Source organism: Lynx rufus, unplaced genomic scaffold, assembly GCF_022079265.1.
Source record: "Lynx rufus isolate CCGP_SWC_20201006 ecotype Redwood Valley unplaced genomic scaffold, mLynRuf1.p SCAF_7, whole genome shotgun sequence".
Taxonomy (NCBI): Eukaryota; Metazoa; Chordata; class Mammalia; order Carnivora; family Felidae; genus Lynx; species Lynx rufus.
Window position 1 is genome coordinate 80,541,047 of NW_025814889.1, and position 20,027 is coordinate 80,561,073.

The 20,027-nt window shown below is 46.5% G+C and overlaps 1 protein-coding gene across 2 annotated transcripts; it reads left to right on the forward strand.

Moving 5' to 3' along the window:
* Positions 1-20,027, forward strand: COPZ1 (COPI coat complex subunit zeta 1). Of its 2 annotated transcripts, none has more exons than XM_047065952.1 (9): positions 1-68; positions 11,065-11,133; positions 12,484-12,565; positions 13,181-13,272; positions 14,847-14,902; positions 16,232-16,309; positions 16,470-16,521; positions 17,701-17,739; positions 18,579-20,027. In XM_047065952.1, exons 1-9 carry the CDS (start codon positions 51-53, stop codon positions 18,624-18,626), a joined length of 534 nt encoding a protein of 177 aa, XP_046921908.1. In that variant the 5' UTR covers positions 1-50; the 3' UTR covers positions 18,627-20,027. The 2 variants fall into 2 exon arrangements, with proteins under 2 accessions (XP_046921908.1, XP_046921907.1); XM_047065951.1 differs by lacking the exon at positions 18,579-20,027 and adding an exon at positions 18,335-18,570.

A 20,027-nucleotide genomic window follows, 5' to 3' on the forward strand; every position in this document is an offset into this window, starting at 1 on the left:
GCGGCGGTGTTGCTTTTGCGGCTCCACGTCGGCACCAGCTGCGGGGCAAGATGGAGGCGCTGATTTTGGTAGGAGCCGGAGGGGCAGCCGAGGTGCTGCGGTGTCCAGAGGGGCTGGGAGTTGGGGTTCATCCTGACTGGGAGGGGGTAGAAAGGGGAATCCCGGGTAATCCTCGGGGACCGAAGGTCCTGCCAGTCCCTGGAATAAGCGTGTGGCCTGGTGTAGGAACTGTAGGAGGTAAAGCCTCGGTTTAGAGTAGAAAGCTCTTCCGGGGAGAGGGCAGAATCCGTGGAAAGTTGAAGGGAGCACATGGAGTCCTTAGAACGCATAGGATCATCAGCATACTGAATTGGGGTCCTTTAGGTTTCTCCTGATTCTGAGCATTATGGATGATACTCTGATTTGACTTTCTCCAGACCTCCAAACGGGCCCCAAATTGTAGGACTAGACTGCAGTTGTTTGTTATCACAGGGTCCTCCTGGTGGTTGTCATAGTTTGACTCTCCGTTGACAGTTCTGTTACATATCTTCAGAAAACGGTTTTCTTTTTACTTAGGTCTCCTGTTAATCCCTGTTATGTAGTTTTGTCATGGTAAATGTATTCCATCAAAGTTCTGGAGTACCTGATAAGTTAGCATGGATTAAAGAATATTTTTTCCAGACTCCTTATTCTCTTCTTTTTTCTCTCCTTCTAAGGCGTTAGGAATTCTTATTGTAAGATCTGAGATGCTAACTCTCCCTCTGGTTATATGAGAATTTTGGTGGCTAAAAGAGTGTTTTAGCTTCTTTACCCATATAATCCCTTTTGCCCGTTAAAACAAAATACCGTTACCCTTTCTTTAGAACCAGACTGGAGGATTTCTCTCTAAAGTGCTCTGTTTTACAGTCTGGGGATGTTAATATGTATGTGTGTATAGGAACTCAGCGGCCAACCTCCTTCCTTGATTAACTCCAGGCTCTTTCCAAAGACGTTTTCTTGCATCTTTTTCTGCTCTAATACATGTACATATCCAGATTTTCATCAGGTAGAAGACAGTGACAGGTTTGATTTCTTTCAAAATGGCAAAGATAGGGATAATTCCTTCTCATCATGTGAATTGATCAAGTCTAGGTAGCGAGCTTAAAATCTGAGGTTTTTAAAAATTTTTTATTCTTTGGGGCGCCTGGGTGGCTCAGTTGGTTGAGCATCTGACTTTGGCTCAGGTCATGATCTGGCACTCTGTGAGTTCAAGCCCCGCGTCGGGCTGTGCTGACAGCTCAGAGCCTGGAGCCTTCTTCAGATTTTGTGTCTCCCTCTCTCTCTGCCCCTCCCCTGCTCATGCTCTGTCTCTCTCTGTGTCGAAAATAAATAAAATAAAAAAAATTTTTTTTTATTTTTTAATTAATCTCTGCGCCCAGTGTTGGGCTCTAACTCATGACCTGGAGATCAAGAGCCGCAGGCTCCACTACCCGAGCCAGCCACGCACCTCCTGAGTAGTTTTTAATAAGTTATTTTCTGTACCAGGCAGTTAGCCAGTATTCTTAACCAGTTAACAGACTAGGATAAATTCCAGGGAATTGGTTTCTTTGGAAATTTTTAGGAATTTTTTAAATGCTCCCTACATCTGTTTACAAGGGAGCCTGCTTAGAGGTATAGGAGTGAGGGACATGATGCTTGGGGAGCCGTCTTAATAAGGGATATGTGTGTAGTGGTGAGTTGCGGGAGGTATATGTGAAAATCTCACACATTTTCTCTTACCTCAGTTTTCAGTCTGCTTCCTTGTTGAAGTCTGTTTCAGTCTGCTTCTTCCTTGTATCCATTTTGATCTGTACCCAAGATGCCAGATTCCTGCTACCTTGGTGAGGTACCCCTGAACTTTGCTTTTAAAACCATATTGATTCTGGGGTGCCTGGGTGGCGCGTTGGTTAAGCGTCCGACTTTGGCTCAGGTCATGATCTCACGGTTTGTGAGTTTGAGCCCTGCGTCGGGCTCTGTGCTGACCGCTTGGAGCCAGCCTGGAGACTGCTTCGGATTCTGTGTCTCCCTCTCTCTCTGCCCCTGCCCTGCTCATGCACTCTCTCTCTCTCTCTCTCTCTCTCTCTCTCAAAAGTAAATAAAAAATAATAAATATAAAACCATATTGATTCTTTGTCATGAGAAATCTATGTGATGGGTTCAGGGGAAACCAAATTATAGAGAAGAGGGCTTGCTCAGGGAAGCACATACTGGAGGATACCTCTCCAATATGCAGAACTGTACTTTTAAACATCAATTATATAAAGCATTTATTGGGGACAAAGTACTAACAGGTATCAATTCGTGTGCTGGTCTCCAAAGTTCTTATGATATTAAACTAATATTTTCCTTCCTCTGTGTCAGCTCTTTACAATTTCATTATATTTTGGGCCCCCAGTTAAGAATTTATGTATCTTTCTCATCATTCCAGCCTTTCTCAGCCAGAGTTCTAGGAGAGAAGTAAGCCTAAGGCATTCATTAATGTAATGAATCAACTTCTCTGTATCCACAATGGCACTAGTTTGTACCATCCTTGGGAGAAGTTAAAAAAAAAAAAGTAGTCATTTAAATAGTTTTCAGTATTCAGTGCTTCAGATGAGGAACCCTAGTTGAGAATCAGGTGATACTTCCTAAATGTTTATTTCTCTCTACCCTCACAAACTGGATCATGGAATTTAGCTCCATCGGATTCAGAATCACCCTTCTGCACTGGTCCTTTTTAACCTCATGCCTTCCTCTGTTTACTCAGCAGCACCTCCTGAGTACTTAAATCACCATCGTCGTGAAAAGTATGAGGAATCCCTGGATCTTACCTTAGCTGTCTCCTGAACTAGAGTTTACTGTACCCAGATAATATTTAACAGACCACCCCTTAAAGAGGCAGACACCTTCTAAAGTTCTTGTAGGCTTCCTTTGTTCACATTTTTGTTTTGACTGGACCTCTAGGGAAAACTGATGAATGTACATTCCTCTGTCCTCACCTCCACAAGGCACACAGCCATAGGGTATTGAGAAGAAGGGAAGAGTAATCTAGAGGGGGTCAAGAAGAAACATCTGCCGAAACTTAATCTGATTATGGGAACTTCTAAATACCAGTAGGTTCCCTTCATTTAGGTACTTTACAGTGGATCACATTTATTTTTTGAATTAAGTAATCTAGTTCTAGGTTTCAAGTAGATTTGTCTAATCTTTCTCAGGTCCTGTTGTCGTCTCCTAAGGAAAGAGACCCTTTCATCAACTTCCTTCCCAGTGCTTAATAGTGCTCCCAGCCTGCATCTTTGTACTTAACTTCCTCTCTCCTGCTGTTTTCTGCTGATGCTCCCTTTCTTAGCTGTGAATGGAGAGGGATCTCTACAGGTCACCATTCTCCATTAATAACCTATGAAATCTTAAAGATAATGACTTACTCCCTTCCTCCCTTCCCCCTTTACCTTATTTTTTTTTTCTTTTCTTTTTCCTCTCAAAGCTGAATTGCTCTAGCAGTCTAGATCCTTAAATCTTTCCTCATAGGTTTCATTTTTCCTAAACCTCTCTGGATTCACTTTCTGAGTGTTTTTCCAGTGCTTTTCAGACTAGACTTAATTCCATTCTTTCTCTCCCTTTATACCATTTTTTATCCTAAAACAATGACCACATCCCAAATTCTAAGACTCCTTCAAACATCAGGGCATCCAGAGTGCACAAGAGTGTGCATCTTTGTGGAGGAGGAAACTATGCAGAATACATCAATGACTTAAAGGTTGATACTGCTCTGTGGCCTTCGCTTCCTGAATCATCTTAATGGGGCTTTTGTTAAATTCCTTTGGCACTAACAGTAGAGGTACTTGGCCTGAATGCCCCCTCCCCCTGCTCTGGGCAAAGGTATCAATTACATTAAGCCCCCAAAGCACTCCCATCTCGTTCCTGGCAGTCCCTTGTGCCCCTCTCCCAGCTGCGTCCTTGCCGGTGCCTGGCCCCTCCATTTCGTTAGGAGAAGCAATCTCCTCGATCCTGTGCCGTGGAGATATATTTCTCAGCTAGGGCGCGAGCTGTGCCAGCACTGCCCCCGGTGAGGTCCCTGGCAGCCATAAAAATTTTTATTGTGATTATGTTGGTGTCGGGGTGTCCATCTGGGTTATTGCACACCTAGTTTAATTGATTGAAGTTTAATTTATTGACACTTCAAATTAAATGATCAGAATAAACTGTGCTGTTACTCTGGCCGGCTTGTTTTAATGGTTGATTGCTGGAAGCAGACCTCGGCTTGAACTAAAACCCCCAAAGAGCAATTGACGCTGCTTCTAACTCTCTCCGTGTCTTGCCCTCCAAGAAGACCTCGTTATAGATTTCCGACGTATTTATATATATTTTTTCCCTCTCCTTCACAGTGGTGGGAAAGAGTTGGTCCCTGGCAAGGTATAAATTATATCAAAGGTCTAGGGGAGCTGTCACATGGTCAAAAGAGGAGGAGGGGGTCTCCATGTGAAGAAAGACCTTTGAGAAGCCAGGTCTTCCCTGTGAAGCAGAGGATGAATGCAATTATCCAGATATTTGAGGGAGCCTAGTGGCAGATTTAGGGTCTTTTTTTTTTATCTAGATATCTGCTACTGTTCTTTACTCCGCTGACACGACTTGGTTAGAGTTAGGATATTGACCACTGGTCATGGAAAGGGGAAATCAAGAAGCAAATAAAGGATCAAACAGGAATACAGAATCCGTGTCCACCTATCCACTTACACTAGAGTAATTAGAAAGATGGAAGGCAGAGTGCCCTCAAGCAGCTGATGAAGATGGATTGGGGGGTTGAGTCCATGCGCGTTTAAGATGCCTGTACTGGCAAGGGCCCTCTCACGTTCCGTCTTCCCTGATGCTGTGCAGAATAGGTTTTCTCCCAGATCAGATTATTAGAGGAGTTCTCTTTATCCTTCGATTTCCTAGCTTTCCTCTTCTGGCGTTTGACCACACCCATCTCTTCAGAAGACTTTCCTGCTGTGTAACCTAAGTCACATGTTGCAGGTGAAATGCGTGTCTCCTTATCTGGGCATTTAGTTTTCCCACTGTCAAGGCAGGTATCTCCACCTACAGCCAGATGGTTTGGATAGCCCTACCAATTTTCTTCAACTCCTTTTCTATTATTTGTATACTTTTTAGAGGGAGACTGAAACTGGGGCAGAGGATAGCAATTAGGCCTTAGGACATGATTTTGAATTTTGGATTGGTAGACTGAAAGACAAACACAGAGGCTGTCGACCCATTCTTTTAGGCTAGCAGATTAGGGGCAGGGTAGATAGCCCGAAATGTTATAAACAAGAACTCTGCAGAAATAGATCTAGTTCCATCGGATTTTTCCCTTTACTGATGATATTTAAATGAGAGCTCTTGGATTACCCAACTGGGAAGGTGGGAAGTTCTAATGTCACTCTCAGGCCTCAGGTGCCAAGTGCTCTGATTTCTGCTTGTTCGACTTGTCTCTCTTTCCAGTGCTGCTTTGCTTTGTCCTGTGTTTCTGTAATTTTTCATAATAGTTGGAGAATGGACTGTGCACCCTCTGGGGAAAACTTCTCTAGATGAGGTTTTCTGAAATTAAAAAATAATAATAAGTTCTAGGCTCAGACTCACAACCCTGAGCCCGAGGGTTGCATACTCTACCGACTGAGCCAGCCAGGTGCCCTGGCTTTCTCAGTTTTAAGAGAGGACCTGAGATTTTGCATTTCTGAAGAGCTTAGGCTCAGTTATCTTTGTCCTTGCCTGTCTCACAGCCACCAAGTTCAGTCACTGAAAGCTGGAGGGGTATGGTGCCGACCTTTGCTCCCCCTGCTGGCTGTGTTAGTTTTCTCAGTCATATTTATTAATTTATGAAGGCCACACACATATTTATTGAAGTCATTATTTGGTTCGAGGCAGAGGAGAGGGGGTGATTTTCAAAAGTATCATTCATTTCCCCCTTTCCCCCTCCCCTCTCCACACCATCTTATTATCCTCACAAAGTATGATATTTAATTCTAACTGAGCTCCTTGAAATCATAAGAATTTGTGAATGTGTAGTTTTCTGGTAACGGGGTCCATAAATTTCATCAGCTTATCAAAAAGATCTGCTGTAACTTAAGGTATTAACCTTAACTGATCTAGGTCAGGCCTGTCATTTCTCTGATGAAGAAGCAGAGTCCCCCGGAAAGGTAGAACTTGAGTTAATGGCCGACCCAGATTACAATAAAGGATTTTAGGAGTTCGGAGACATTTTCTCCTATAGTGGTTGAGTTCTTAGTGACCGTGCTTTCACATTTTCTGTCTCCGTCAGGAAGATTCTTTCTAGGTGTCTTTTCCTGACGTCACTTCTTCCTTCCTAAGGGTTGTGTTCACTTTCCTCTTTATAACCAGTATTTGGTCTCATGGCAACTGGGTAATGTTCTGTGGTACCTGTGGCTCCTGGTCTTTCCTGAGTTGTGCTTGAATCTAAGCAAACTCTTGGGTAGTGTGTGAAAACTATGCTTCCCTGTCAAAGCCTTGAGCTAATTCTTCTTTTTGTTTGAAGTCCCTAGGCTTGTGGCTGGCAAATTGGAGCCCTCAACCCCAGAGGAGCTTTTCATGTTAAAAGAGTTGGCACAGAGTCAGGGAGCAAAATACCTGCTTAGCTACGTAGAGCAGCTGGGAGTGGTATCTAGGGGTTTTTCCTTCTAGTTTTTACTGTCTTGGTTTTGCTCTATAAATAGAGTTGGGGCACCAGGGTGGCTCAGTTGGTTGAGCATCTGACTCTTGATCTCAGCTCAGGTCCTGATCTCAGGGTCGTGAGTTCAAGCCCTGCGTTGGGCTCTACGGTGGGCATGGAGCCTACGTTAAAAAAAAAAAAAAAAAAAAAAAGGGTCAAGGGAAGAGCGTCTTGTTTCTTGTTGATCAAGACCTGTTGCCAAGCCAGGGTACTACTTTTTGGCATGGCCATAAAGATTTCTTTCTAAGTGGGAAATGAAGAACTTTCTAGGAATTTCAACCAGGTTCTTACTTGCGCCCCTTCAGCTGTGTGGATAGCATCCTCTAGCTCCACAAAGCCTTCTTGGTCACGTCCCCCCCGCCCCCCGCCCCGTCCCTGTGAATTAAATAAAAATAATTGGTCTTAGCCCCCAGATATCCTGTGTGCCTGCTGCAAAGATTCCCCTCTCTCCACCCGCCCCCCCATTTCCTCTTCTGGTGACATTTCATGATCTTACCCCAGAGTGCCTTCTTACTCTGTATGCTGTGAACTGACTTAATTCAGTGCTTTTTCAGAGCCTGTCTCTCCTAGTTTGACTTACAAGACACACAGAGAACTTCTATCCAGAGCTGCCTTTTTAATATTTTTGCTGATTACACTGCTGAGGAAGCTGCAGGTCATTTGAAGGCCCACAGGGGGCAGCACTAGGAATGACTTCCCCTGTAGTCCCCCGTGTGCTAGTCGCCGGGGTACTGGGAGGTGTTTTTCACCAGACCACAGAAATCCTCTGATTGAGATCGGAGACTCCTTTGCAGCAGGCTGGTTGCTTGTTTGGTGTTGTTTCAGCGCTCCTGAGGAGTCCCGTCTAATTTCCTTGACAATAAAAACGTACACGAAAATCTATCTGAGCCACCCAACCTCCCACAAACAATCTGCCTACATGTCATTTCCAGGCACTATTAGCATTTGAGGTGAAGTTCTGTTATACACTCAGGCTGTGGCTCTCTGAAAGTCAGTGCATCACAGAACTTTGTCTCGAAAGCTTTCTAGCAGCTACACATTTGGGAGTGGGAGGGAAGAATAGACCTTTTAAATCCTTTGAACCTGGCCTAAGCTTGTAGGGTCTTTTTCAGTAATCAGCATTTAATGTGTTACAAGGTCAAACCTAGTCCATTGTCCAGGAGGCCCATTTCTCAATAGCTGGGAGTTATTTATAAACTTGCCCTTTGCAAAAACTCAAAATGAAATTACATTACCAGTCATGGTTTCTGGGGCCTTTAAACTGGCTAGTTTTATGGTATGAGAGGAACTCTTGGCCTCCCCCGCTCCCGAGAGGTAAAGGCCCCAGGCTGAAGTGGCACCGGCTGTAGTCAGGAGGTGGCAGGAGACAGACGTAAAGGAGACGCTGCTGGCTCCAGCTGTAGCAGAGTTGAAGCAGCATCCGCTCATGCCTCAATTCTTGGCTTTATTGAGTATGGTTATTCCCTCGTTTGAAATGACCAGCCTTTCCTCCAGTGCCTTCTTACCTCTCTCAGAGTCAGATCTGGTCTTCTCCCTGCCTTCCTTTGCCTGCCTTTTATCCTTCCCAGTAACATCCAGTTCCTATCTGGGGGGTTTCCTTGATAACATCTTCTAGGAAGCCAGCGAGAAAGGCCCAGGAATCTCTTTCTGTCTTTGCCAGCAGTTTCAGGCACTCATACCCCAGTGGCCACAAAGGGCATTGTCTCTCTCCTAGTTGGCTGGTGGCTATAAGGGTTTTTCTTTTCTTTGGGATCCATCCCATTCTTTCTAGGGATGCCAGACTCTATGGCTGCAGGAACCAGTTATCTATGCCAGACTAATGCCCAGTTTAAACCATTAGGAAGCTCTCCAAGGTTTCTGTGAATGTGGAGAGAAGAACAGAGCCAAAGATTTCCAGGGGAAAGTAGGAAAAATGCTCTCTTCCAAATTTCCTTCCCTGTGGGCTTCTTTTCCTCTGTGAAGGAAACTCATTCCCACTGGTGTCTCCCTTTTGGTCATTTGAGGTTGGACCCTCAAGTTGCTATGGAATTAAGCCTGCTTTATGGGGAGATCTTTCTGTGGGGGTTAGGAGTGAGGAAAGCTTCTCTATTTGTGACCTTTTAGATGAGACTCTAGAAGACTTGCCTCTGCTAGACACAGAGTTCCTTAGTTTGAGACAGACTATTTATTCCAGGGAGTAATGTGTATAGAGTGGGCATCTCTATGGAGTGTTGATCAGTGCAGAGATATGTTGGTAGTAGTATCACCCCAAATGGCCACACCAGAACGTATACCGATACATGGAAGTCTAATTATAGGAGTTCCCCTAGAGGGGTGCCTGGGTGGCTCAGTCAGTTGAGCACCTGACTTCAGCTCAGGTCATGATCTCATGGTTCGTGGGTTCGAGCCCCGCGTCGGGCTCTGTGCTGACAGCTCGGAGCCTGGAGCCTGCTTCGGATTCTGTGTCTCCCTCTCTCTCTGCCCCTCCCCGCTCATGCTCTGTCTCTCAAAAATGAATAAACGTTAAAAAAAAAAAAAAAAAAGAGTTCCCCTGGACACTTACTACTTCAAGAGATTTTTGCCTTATTCTCAAACTTCATTTCTTGTCACAATTATCCAGTAAATACTGAGAGTTTAGTGTGTGACATGTTCTAGACACTTGGAATAAATCAGTGAACAAAAGACAAAAATTGCTATTGTCAAGAATTCAGGTGAGGAAAGCTTACATTCTTCATCACCCTGTTGTCCAAACACTGGGTTCCCTTTACTCTCATTCTTAATTCCCCGAGGCAGGGTTGGCTCTTTGCGTGGAACCAGAAACCTCCTGGCGCCTCATGGGACAGTTTACCTTTGTGGAGGTTGCAGTTTCTGGATCCTTGGCAGTAATTCTTTCATGCTCACTCTTGGGTCTTTATTAAACACATGCCACATGCTTGGAGGTTACATTTGGCCCCTCTGAGAACCGCGGGTTTCCTAAGCAAGGCCAGGAAAGGGAGGCAACAGCCCTGTCTCACAGCACAGGGGAGGGAGAGCAAGGGTAAGTAATGTTGATTAGAAATTCAAGGAATGTGGGGCTCCTGGGTGGCTCAGTCGGTTAAGCGTCCAACTCTTGTTTCGGCTCAGGTCATGATCTGGCGGTCCATGAGTTTGAGCCCTACACTGGGCTCTGTGCTGACACGCGGAGTCTGCTTGGGATTCTCTGTCTCTGGTCTCCCTCTCTCTCTGCCCCTCCCCTGCTCACTCGCTCACTCGCTCTCTTCTCTCTCAAAAATAAATAAACATTAAAAAAAAATTCAAGGAATGTGAGGTGCGCCTGGCTGGCTCAGTTGGTGGAGCACACGACTCTTGATCTTGGGGTCGTGAATTCGAGCCCCACATTGGGCGTGGAGCCTACTTAAAAAATATATTAAAAAAAAAAAAAGGAAATTCAAGGAATATGAGCCTGCAGACACCTTCTACACACGTAACACTGCCTCCCTTTCCTTCCTTTTCCTCTCCTGGTTAGCTGGTTCGTTAGAAGTTGCAGGAGTAGAGGAGCTTTTGCAATGTGATATGCTTTGCAGTTGGATGTAACCATTAAGGCTGAGGCTGTGGTTCCTTTACGAGAGCCATTATCCTCAAGATTTGATTGTTGATAGTGAAAGAACACTCCCCTCCTGCTCATTAACTCCAGGCTCCCGGCTTCTTAGACCCTCTTCTTACTGCTTCGTAACTCCCCCAAAATTCAGAATGGTTTTTGTCTTGGCAAGTTAAGTGGTAGTGTTGGGAGTATCGTAGAGGAACTGGGATCATAGGGGAAGTCTTGGAAGATGGATGTCTCGCTGGGCTGCGTTCAGGACTGGTGTGTCTGTGTGCACGAGTGTGCACACGCATGCGTGTTCGTTTCCCTCTGCTCAGTGTGTGGGTGGTTCAGGGAAGGCTTGCTTTATGCCTCTGCATTGCTACTGCATTGGGACTGCAGAAACTTCCAAGTACACTAGGGCATTCAATCCTATTTTCAGATAGCCTCGTGCAGTGCCTATTAATTAATCTGGTCACATTCCATACCTACCTGTATGTGGGAGAGCAGGGAGGGAGGGTAGTTTGGAAAATAACTGTAGCATAATGTGTGGAAATAACATTCCATGACCTACCTTGATTAAATCCTCTGTGAGTCCGGCTCAGAGACACTGTTCCTCTGATGCTATTTTGGAGTTCTTTGTCGAAATGCCCCCTCCCTCAATTCAGTTCATTCACCACTTGATCGTTCTCGGAGGGAATTGTCTACATCTAACCAGGCTGGGATAGGGGACATGCAGAGGCACCTCTGTATCCCCTTGCAGCCCCAGTGGGACTAGGGGAAGGTAGCTGGTTTGCCACTGGTAGCAGGAGCCTTCAGGACTGAAGGTATGTTCCTATCTCTTCAGGAACCCTCCCTGTATACTGTCAAAGCCATCCTGATTCTGGACAATGATGGAGATCGACTTTTTGCCAAGGTGAGATTCCCTTTGAAATTCACTGAGGAGCAAGACAAAGGCTGATTCTGAGATTTGGACCTGGGACTGCCTCCACTAACGCCTATTCCTTGATACTATAATTTTGAGAATTCTTCCATTTTCCTGTGACCACTCCAGATGAAAACCCAGACTGCTTCTGTCTCTTAGTTGCCCTGCTTCCACACTTGCCTTCCACAGATTTTGACCTCCTTTGTTGTCAGCATTAGAGCAGGGAAAACCTTGGGAACCTTGGTTTCTGAACAGTACAGTGTCTGGATATGAGAAGCAGGCTGCCCATGCCCATCACTCTTGTCCCCCTTCCTTTTGCATTGTCACCCTGCCTGCGTTTTCCCAGGAAATTCTCTCGCAGTTCCAGGGTTCCAGCCCTAGGTCTGCAGTCACCACCAAGCTTGTTACCTCTTGATTTCCCCAGTGTGATGTTTCTAACTTTGGATCTATTGAAAGAGAGGAGAAAGGACACCCCTCTCCTCTCCCTCCATAGTCTCCCCCCTCCTGTGGAAATTTTTTCTGTCCCTGGTGTATTAACTCCGGGCGAGCACAGCATAAATCAATCAGCAGGTAGAGATTAGTTTAGAATTCACCAGCTGTTCCTCCCTGTAATTGGATGTAACTATGCAGGACACCTTTTGAAACAGTTATCCAGTTACTAAATGCCAGACCTGTCATAGGTCTTCAGCTGACTGCGACGGATTAGCCCCTAAAGAGCAGAGCGATTTAGCAGCCTAGTATCTCCGCCCCCGTGCCAGGGAGAGCTTGGGAGTGGGCTCAGCAATGTGCTAGATGGTCTGCTGTTTTCAGTTTTCAGAAAAGAGAGCTAAGATACGAGAGAGGTTGGATAGGCTTTGCCTTTCTTTAGAGGAAGGTTTTTTGCAGCCTTTCCCCCATTCGTCAGTTTCATACTGTGCATGAGGGTCTGGAAGAAGTGTTCTGTGCTTCTAGTGTCTTTTGCATTCTTTAGCACTGCTCCCCCGATGTAGGGAAGCTCCTAGGAAGCACTCCATGAGATCAGTCTCGGGATTGCTCTCCTAGAGTGCAGACGGGTAGAGCTTCATCGTAGGGCTTGTAGGCCTCTGCCCTTACAGTCTTAGAAGTGTGAGGTGGGCTTGCCTACGGCAGGGTCCCTAAAATTTTTTTTTTTTTTTTTTTTTTGTATTCAATTACTCACTGCCCATTCCCTGCCTCCATAGTTCTTCCTTCTTCGTGTCAGTGTTTTTCCCTCACCCCATGCCTTGAAGGAAAGAAATCCAAGATCCAGGGCAAAGTACAATCACTAATCATTCTGGGCTCCCAGCTCTAATGACCCAACCCATCTCCTTTCCCTCTGACCAGTACTATGACGACACCTACCCCAGTGTCAAGGAGCAAAAGGCCTTTGAGAAGAACATTTTCAACAAGACCCATCGGACTGACAGTAGGTCATTTTCCTTTCACTGCTCCTGGTGTTGGGGGAACCGTGGGGGGCAGGGGGGGGGCAGCAGGACTGCAGAGAAAGGATAAAACGACTGCCTCCTTTTTTCTCTTTTTTCCTCCTCCCCTCATATAATAAACTCTTCAGAAATGTAATGGGGAGGTGAGTGTACCTCACGCGGGAATACCGTGCTGGAAGGTTGGCTGTTAGCTACCTGTCTAGTCCCTGGATTTATGAGCCTCACTTGACAAATTTAACTGCAGCTCTGCTTATTGTACTGCATCCATTAGGGCAGGTAAATGGAAGTCTGTAAAGGTGACCGCTCTGCTTTTTCACCTCCGAAGGATCGACTAGTATCCTGTCTCATATACAAGGAGGGAAATAAGGGTAGTTGGCGGGGGAGATGGTTAGAGGAGAAGATACGTTTCAATTTCCCCAAGTTTATACTTCCCTTTTACCACCTGGAAAGAGAAAGCAGGTCAACTTTGGTCTTTGGACTTTATTACAACCTACCTTCCTTGAGCCCAAATAGCTGGATGCCAGGAATTCATGGGAACTCCTTCTACCTACTTCCTTATCTCAGGCCACCCACTGTTTCCACCTTCCCCCCACCCCCAGGTGAAATCGCCCTCTTGGAAGGCCTGACAGTGGTATACAAAAGCAGTATCGATCTCTATTTCTATGTGATTGGCAGCTCCTATGAAAATGAGGTGAGAATCCCCATCACTCTTTGCTGTTGCTGACTCCACTTCCTAAACCATAGGATAGTTACTGGTTCTGGACCCTAGGAGGGCCACGTCCCTCTGGCTTCTGACGGGGCTAATGAAGTTATCAGAGTCCTGCTGCCCTCACAAATGTGGCCTAGCAAACAAATCAACTTAGGGGCCCCTGGGTGGCTCAGTCAGTTGAGTGTTCACCTTCGGCTCAGGTCATGATCTGTGGTTTATGAGTTCGAGCGCCACGTCGGGCTCTGTGCTGACAGCTCAGAGCCTGGAGCCTGCTTGGGATTCTGCGTCTCCCTCTTTCTCTCTGCCTCTCCCCTACTCGCACTTTGTCTCTCTCTCTCTCTCTCTCTCTCTCTCTCTCTCTCTCAAAAATAAACATTAAAAAAATATATTTTTTTAAATCAACCTAGAATGCAGGTTTTTCCCCACTTGCTCTTTTTTTTTTTAAGTTTTATTTATTTAAGTAATCGCTACACCCAACGTGGGGCTTGAACTCATGACCCCAAGATAAACAGTCGCTTGCTCCTCCAACTGAGCCAGCCAGGCACCCCCCCCCCCACCATTGCTCTTTTATCTTCACGTTGGAGACACCAGATATGTTTTCATACATACTGATATACGGTATCAAGGGTCTTCCCTGCATAGTGTTTTCAGAGGTAGATTTCTGAGGTGTGGTCAAGGTCAAGGAGATGCTTGCTCCTACTATGAAGGCTCCACATCTGACTGAGCTTGGGTCAGTTAGCCAACATTCAGGGTCATGTTGAAGCCGTACATTCTGAATGGGTCACTTGAGAAAACTGTGAATATAGTCCTAACCTGCTTCCTATGCACAGGAAAAGCTACTTACCTCAGGTAGCGACGTCTAGGAGAGTAGATAAGTAAAAATAAGCCCCCACCTAATTTGAAGCAAAAGTAAAAGTTTGAGAGAACCAATTCTTTCTGAGCTTTTACTACTTTAAGTGCTTTGTAAGGTACATTGTTACCTAATCCTTAAAGCACTTATGTGAGTTGTGGGTATTAGTGTTCTTGTTTTATAGATGAGGAAACCAAAACATGAGGAACAATATGAAATTGCTTGCATATGACCACCGTTGAACTATAGAAATGGCAGTTTCATATGGTTCAACCTAATAACTTTCCCAGGGTCACACATATAGAAATGGCTCAGCTGGGATTTAAGCCCAACTCTGTCTGACTCCAAAGTCCATACTCTTTCCACTAACTCTCTGACCTTAGTTACTGTTTGGTTAATGATTTCTTTACCTAAGATCTCCGGTAACATATACGCAGTTGGTAAAGACCTGTAGAGGACTGCAATAGGAAAGTTTGAACAGTCTGGTCAGAGAGAGGTCTCAAATTGTGGGATCGTGTAGCAGAATTTATTTCTGCGAGAAACCACAGTTCCTCTTCCTGTTTTTGCTCTGACTTCCACCTTATGCTTTTGGTCCTTTGTGAAAGCCCATGTCTTTTGATGCTTAATGAATTGGCAGGTTTTGTTTTCAGGTAGCAGCTTTCAGGGCCTTGAACCTTATCCTTCTGCTTCTCCTGTCTCCCAACAGCTGATGCTCATGGCTGTTCTGAATTGCCTCTTTGACTCATTGAGCCAGATGCTGAGGTGAGCAGGCCATTCTTGACATCTGTTTGGGAGAGAAAGTCACTATTCATCAGGCCCAGGAATTTGTGGGGGAATTAGCAGAGGCTCCAGGGAATTGATTTACCTTGAGAAGTTAGGCTTATTATTTCAGAGTAATTTGCACTGATGGGGAAGACTGGATGGGAAGTGTGTCCCACCTGGGGGATAATTCTCCTAAGAAAGGGGATTGGGAGGGAGCAATGTCTGTCTACTCTCATATTACCCAGTGGCTCTGTCAGAGTTCTGAGTACCTTTAAGGTGCTTTTCTAGACTTCATTAGAAGGGAAGGGCAAGTGTGGGGAAGTGTCCCAGATGTAACATCAGTACCCTGGGAATGGAGGCAACACTCCCAGTTTTTAACTTTAGTCCTTAGTTTTTCGTTTCTATAGGACAGGAAGAATATGCCATTTACCCTTGCCTCCCCTCCACCTCCCCAGCAGCCAGCCCTCTGTTCCCCATGTAGATGGGCAACAGAAGAGATATAAGATACTTTCCTTGAAAACATCCAGGACTCTGAACTTCATTCCCCCGGCAGCTCCCAAGTGAACCCAGTACAGACAGCCATCCGCCATCCGGAGCAGAACAGCAGGCGCTCTCAGCCCCACAAAATCAGCAGGGCGAATGGCTCAGATTTCCTCAGGAAGGGGATGATTTATTTCTTAGCCAGGTGAATGAATAGACTTCATTTCAGTGATCTAGTGAAAGAGTCAAGCTGACGGATGTGACTGGCCACATGTACAACCACCGGATCTGAAGCTGGTGGATGAGGGCCCTGACTGTTCCCAGCCCCCTGGTTGGGCTTCTTTTCAAGGCCTGAGAAGAGCTGGTGAGGGAGGGGGATGCAGGGGGAGCAGGGGAATGGGGAGAGGCTTAGAAAGTCTGTCAGAGCTTGAGTGCAAATAGAGTTTGCACTCAACTCCTCTCCACCTCCCGCCACCCCCAGATTGGATTTAGCTGTTTATTTGCTTTTTTCCACCCACTGATGGTAGTGTTTATGAGCAATGTCATGAGCAGCATCACGGTAGGTAGGGAAGAAACAGTAGCTCTGGATAATCAACTCTTGGATAGTCAGAAATTGACTATTTTTTTGACCCTCTTTCCTGACATTCCTGATCCTTACTTAGCAGCTAAGAATAGGAATAAGCTTAGAGTGGATTAGCCAAAAAGTTCTTATTTACTTACTTAACTTACTTTTTGGTCTGTGCGGTTGGTGGAGGCGTTTTGTTGGTCTAGTTTAGGATCCCCAACTCAGACGGTGTGCTAGGTTCCTATGTGTCTTAGGCTGATTTTTCTCTTCTCTTGGGGACTCAGGAAAAATGTAGAAAAACGAGCTCTGCTGGAGAACATGGAGGGTCTCTTCTTGGCTGTGGATGAAATCGTAGATGGAGGGTGAGTTTTCTGACCTGCCTGGAACCTCCTTGGAGCTGGGGTGAGAGGGTGGGATCGTTGCCTCTGTCCTAAGGCAAGTGGCCTTAGTGACCAGAGTATCCCCACAATGAGTCTGTCCTTCAGGCCAGAGTGAACGATGGTCTCTTCTTTGTCTTCTTAGGGTGATCCTAGAGAGTGATCCCCAGCAAGTGGTACACCGGGTAGCACTAAGGGTAAGCAAGAGTGTGCTCCCCTACATCCCCCGTCTACTCACCCTCTAGGGCCAGACCTGCTAAATTTATCTAAAGGTCAGGGCTCGTAGAATACATACAACCTTCTCCTCCCCTTTCAAATTCTCATTGTCTCAAAGAGGGGAAGCAGAAGGGGCATACTTTTGTCCCTAACCTGCTACCTAGCGTCTCATACAGTCTTTGCCCAGAGGGGACATTTAGTACATACTTAATTGAATCAAAGATGAGTAAAACAAACTTTAATATTAATGATTCTGAAACTATAAAGGAAGTTGAGGTTGGCTTATACTTCCTTTGGGGATGGATCCCAATCAAGTGAGGCAGAGGAGTGTCTTTCTTGTCATAAAGTCTTTACATAACTAAGGACAGCACCTGTCTATCAGGAAGCATTTATTTGCAGAACCTCAGTCCTCTTTGGTGCTAGGGATGCCAGAAAGGGGCCTTTGGGTTAACCGTAGAAGCCTCCAGGTCTGCTGGGGAGACAATGGTGGGTGTAGAGAGAGCCCACCAGCAAACTGTGGGGTGCCTCGATGTTTGAGCAAAGCAAATCTCCCCATTCATAGAATGTCCCAGCTCTGACCTCCACGGAGTGAAGGCTGACAGTGCCGGGTAATGGGAAATCTTCTCCCTTAACTGCCGTGGGCTCCATTTGCATAGTTTAATCTTCTCCTCTAACATATGTCTCTATGTGGCAAGAGAGAGGGTCCCCCCCACCACCCACTCCCGCCTTCCCCTTCTCAGGCTGCTGTTGCAGCAGTTTATTTCTTCAAATTAACATGCTGTCGTTACCCATCAGGCCTTGCGGGATCCATTAAATTACCCCTGGCTCCCCCTCATCCTTTCCCTGGCGATATTGATATTCAGGGAAGGTCTTCTCTGACTAGGGAATCAGGTCCCCCACCCCCAAGTTGAGGATCAGATAACCTGCTGATTACTTGGAATGGAATAAATCTTTTAAGAAGTCCTCCTGCCTTAAAACAGAGGATGGATGAAATGACCCTTTTCTGCTCACAGTCCCTCTGGCCAAGTAAAATTATGGCTGTACCACCTAGAAGGGACTGAGAAGTCGGGCATCTGCCTTTTCCTTCTCCACTACCAAACTTCAGTCAGGTCTCACTCCAGCTTTCTCCCTTGCTAAATGCTTGTTTCTCTGTGCCATAGGGTGAAGATGTTCCGCTTACGGAGCAGACCGTGTCTCAGGTAGGACTTTCTCCTTTTCTTCCTCTCCAGACGGACTGGGTCACTAAAGAGACTAGAATAACACTCCACCCCAGCCCAAGTTGGAATGAGTCTAGAGACTGAAGACCCATCTTTCTTGGCTCCCTCTTATTCCAGAGAACTGGGACTCCTACAGCCAAACACTCCCTACCCCACCCAACTCCTGTCCCACTTCCCTGTGATCAGTGGCTGTCAGCCTTGCTCTGTACCCTTCAAACCCTCCCTGCCTGATGCCTCATTCAGTGATTTATTCCCCAGCAGAGGCTTGCCTTAAGCAGATGGTCTGTGTGCGTGCGTGTGCACGCGCGCACACGCGCACACACACACTCTCTCTCTCTCTTTCTCTTCTCTTATTATTCAAATGAGGGCTAAGCTGGAAATGCATATTCTAGAATAAGCAGGTTTTGCAGATCCATCCTGCTACTTTGCAGATAGACTGTCTACCTGATGCGGGAGGCAAGGGAGGGATTCTGTTTTCTACCTACTTGGAATTCTCACTAAGAAGCCCATCTGGATGTGGTAACCCCTCCTTTCTAACATATGTCCAGTAACCCCCAGTTTTTTTCTTTCCTCCCAGGTATACCTCTTCTCTCTTCATCCCCCCAGTGGATTTGAATTTTTTTGGAATTTCCCAAACTGACAACCCTCTAGGGCCTTAGAGAGCTTCTTCCCATCCCTCTACCCTTGGGGATTTTCTATTTGCCATTCTTCTAAGGACGGGGAAGGCAAGTGCGGGGAAGGAGAGCCCCAATCTCTGTCCTTGCCCCGCCCCCGCCCCCCTCCCCCAGGCAAGCCCCTCACTGCCGCTCTTGTCCCTGCAGGTGCTGCAGTCAGCCAAAGAGCAGATCAAGTGGTCACTCCTTCGGTGAAGACCTCACTGTTCCTGGCTCCTCACCCCCTCAGAAAATCCACATATCTGCTGTGACTTCTCATCCAGTCCCCCAACTGATGCTCTCAGGGTCATCTCGGGGATCACAAGGGATCCTTAAGTCTCCATCCTCTCTGTGGTTGCTCCCCCAACCCCCCACTTATGCTTCCTATTCTTTCACACTTTTTTTTTTTTTTTTTTTAACAGCCTGGGAGTAAAGCTCCCATCAGATTCAAACGCAGGGTAGTAGGGAAAGCACCCTCTTCCTTTCTACACCGAACTGTGCTCTCATGCTCTCCTACACCCCCCCCCCCATATTTTCTTCTCAACTTCGGTGCCCTTTGCTGCAGCTACACTTGAGATCAAAGCGGGAGAAAGAATGTGCTGAGTGTTTTCCTCCCTTTGCCTTTACCAGGCCTTCATCCCAACAGCCCATATGTTAGCAAGGGGAGGGAGGGAGGGAGAGAATGTTTTTTCTATAGAATGAGTGGGGGTGGCATATTCCAGTCTCAGCCACAGCCCCACTCACTCACTGGCCTCAGCGTTTCCTCCCATTCCTTCTTACTGCCCTGTCCTCCAGCCTTGGGAGAAAAGATGGGGAACAGCTCGTGGGCAGGGGCAGAGTGGAAGAAGTAGGGATTTAAATGTTATGGGATAGGGCTGATAAAAGTCTGTATTTCAGTCACAGCTGCATTCTTAACCCTGATCCTGGCTTCTAGCTTCAGAACCGCTGTGGGTCTGTGAGTGTTCACTGTAGGACTGTCCATCTCCTGGTCCCACTACCTGGACTCTGTCCACCTTCGCCACCCCTGGGATCTTTGCCTGGCCTGTCCTCGCTGTGCCCTGGAGCAAAGCCGGTCCCTGAACTAAAACTCCCATTTTCATCCTGGGAAGAAGAGGTTTTGCTCAGAACTGGGGAGGGGGTGGGATTTGTGACTTGGGCCTCTGGGCTCTGTCCCCTTCGCTCCCCCCACATGCATTTCACTCCTCTGCCCTGGGTCTGCAGTCTCTGTTGCTTAACCCCCTCTTCTCTCTGCCTCAGCCTTACATCCAGGCAGTAGGTCTGCGCTCTCTCCCTCCCTGGGTCGCTGAGAGAGGTGCCTTTCTTCCGAAAACCTTTGGGATTTGGATTCCCCCAGGAAGATGGGGGACGGAGCACCCCCTCTTGGGTCTAATCTTCCCCCTGACCCAAAACTTCCCACAAAAATGTCTCAAAAAACACCTTCCTGAGGCTTCCCTCTGCCCCACCCACTAACTGTCAGTTCTCCAAGACTGAAGTGGGGTGAATAACCGGGCATATCTGAGGGGACGTTTTTTGGGGTCAGAGACGTATGGAGTCAGGAGATAGCCACCCTCATCTACTGCTGTGCGCAAAGAGGAATAAAACAGATTTTTTTCCAAA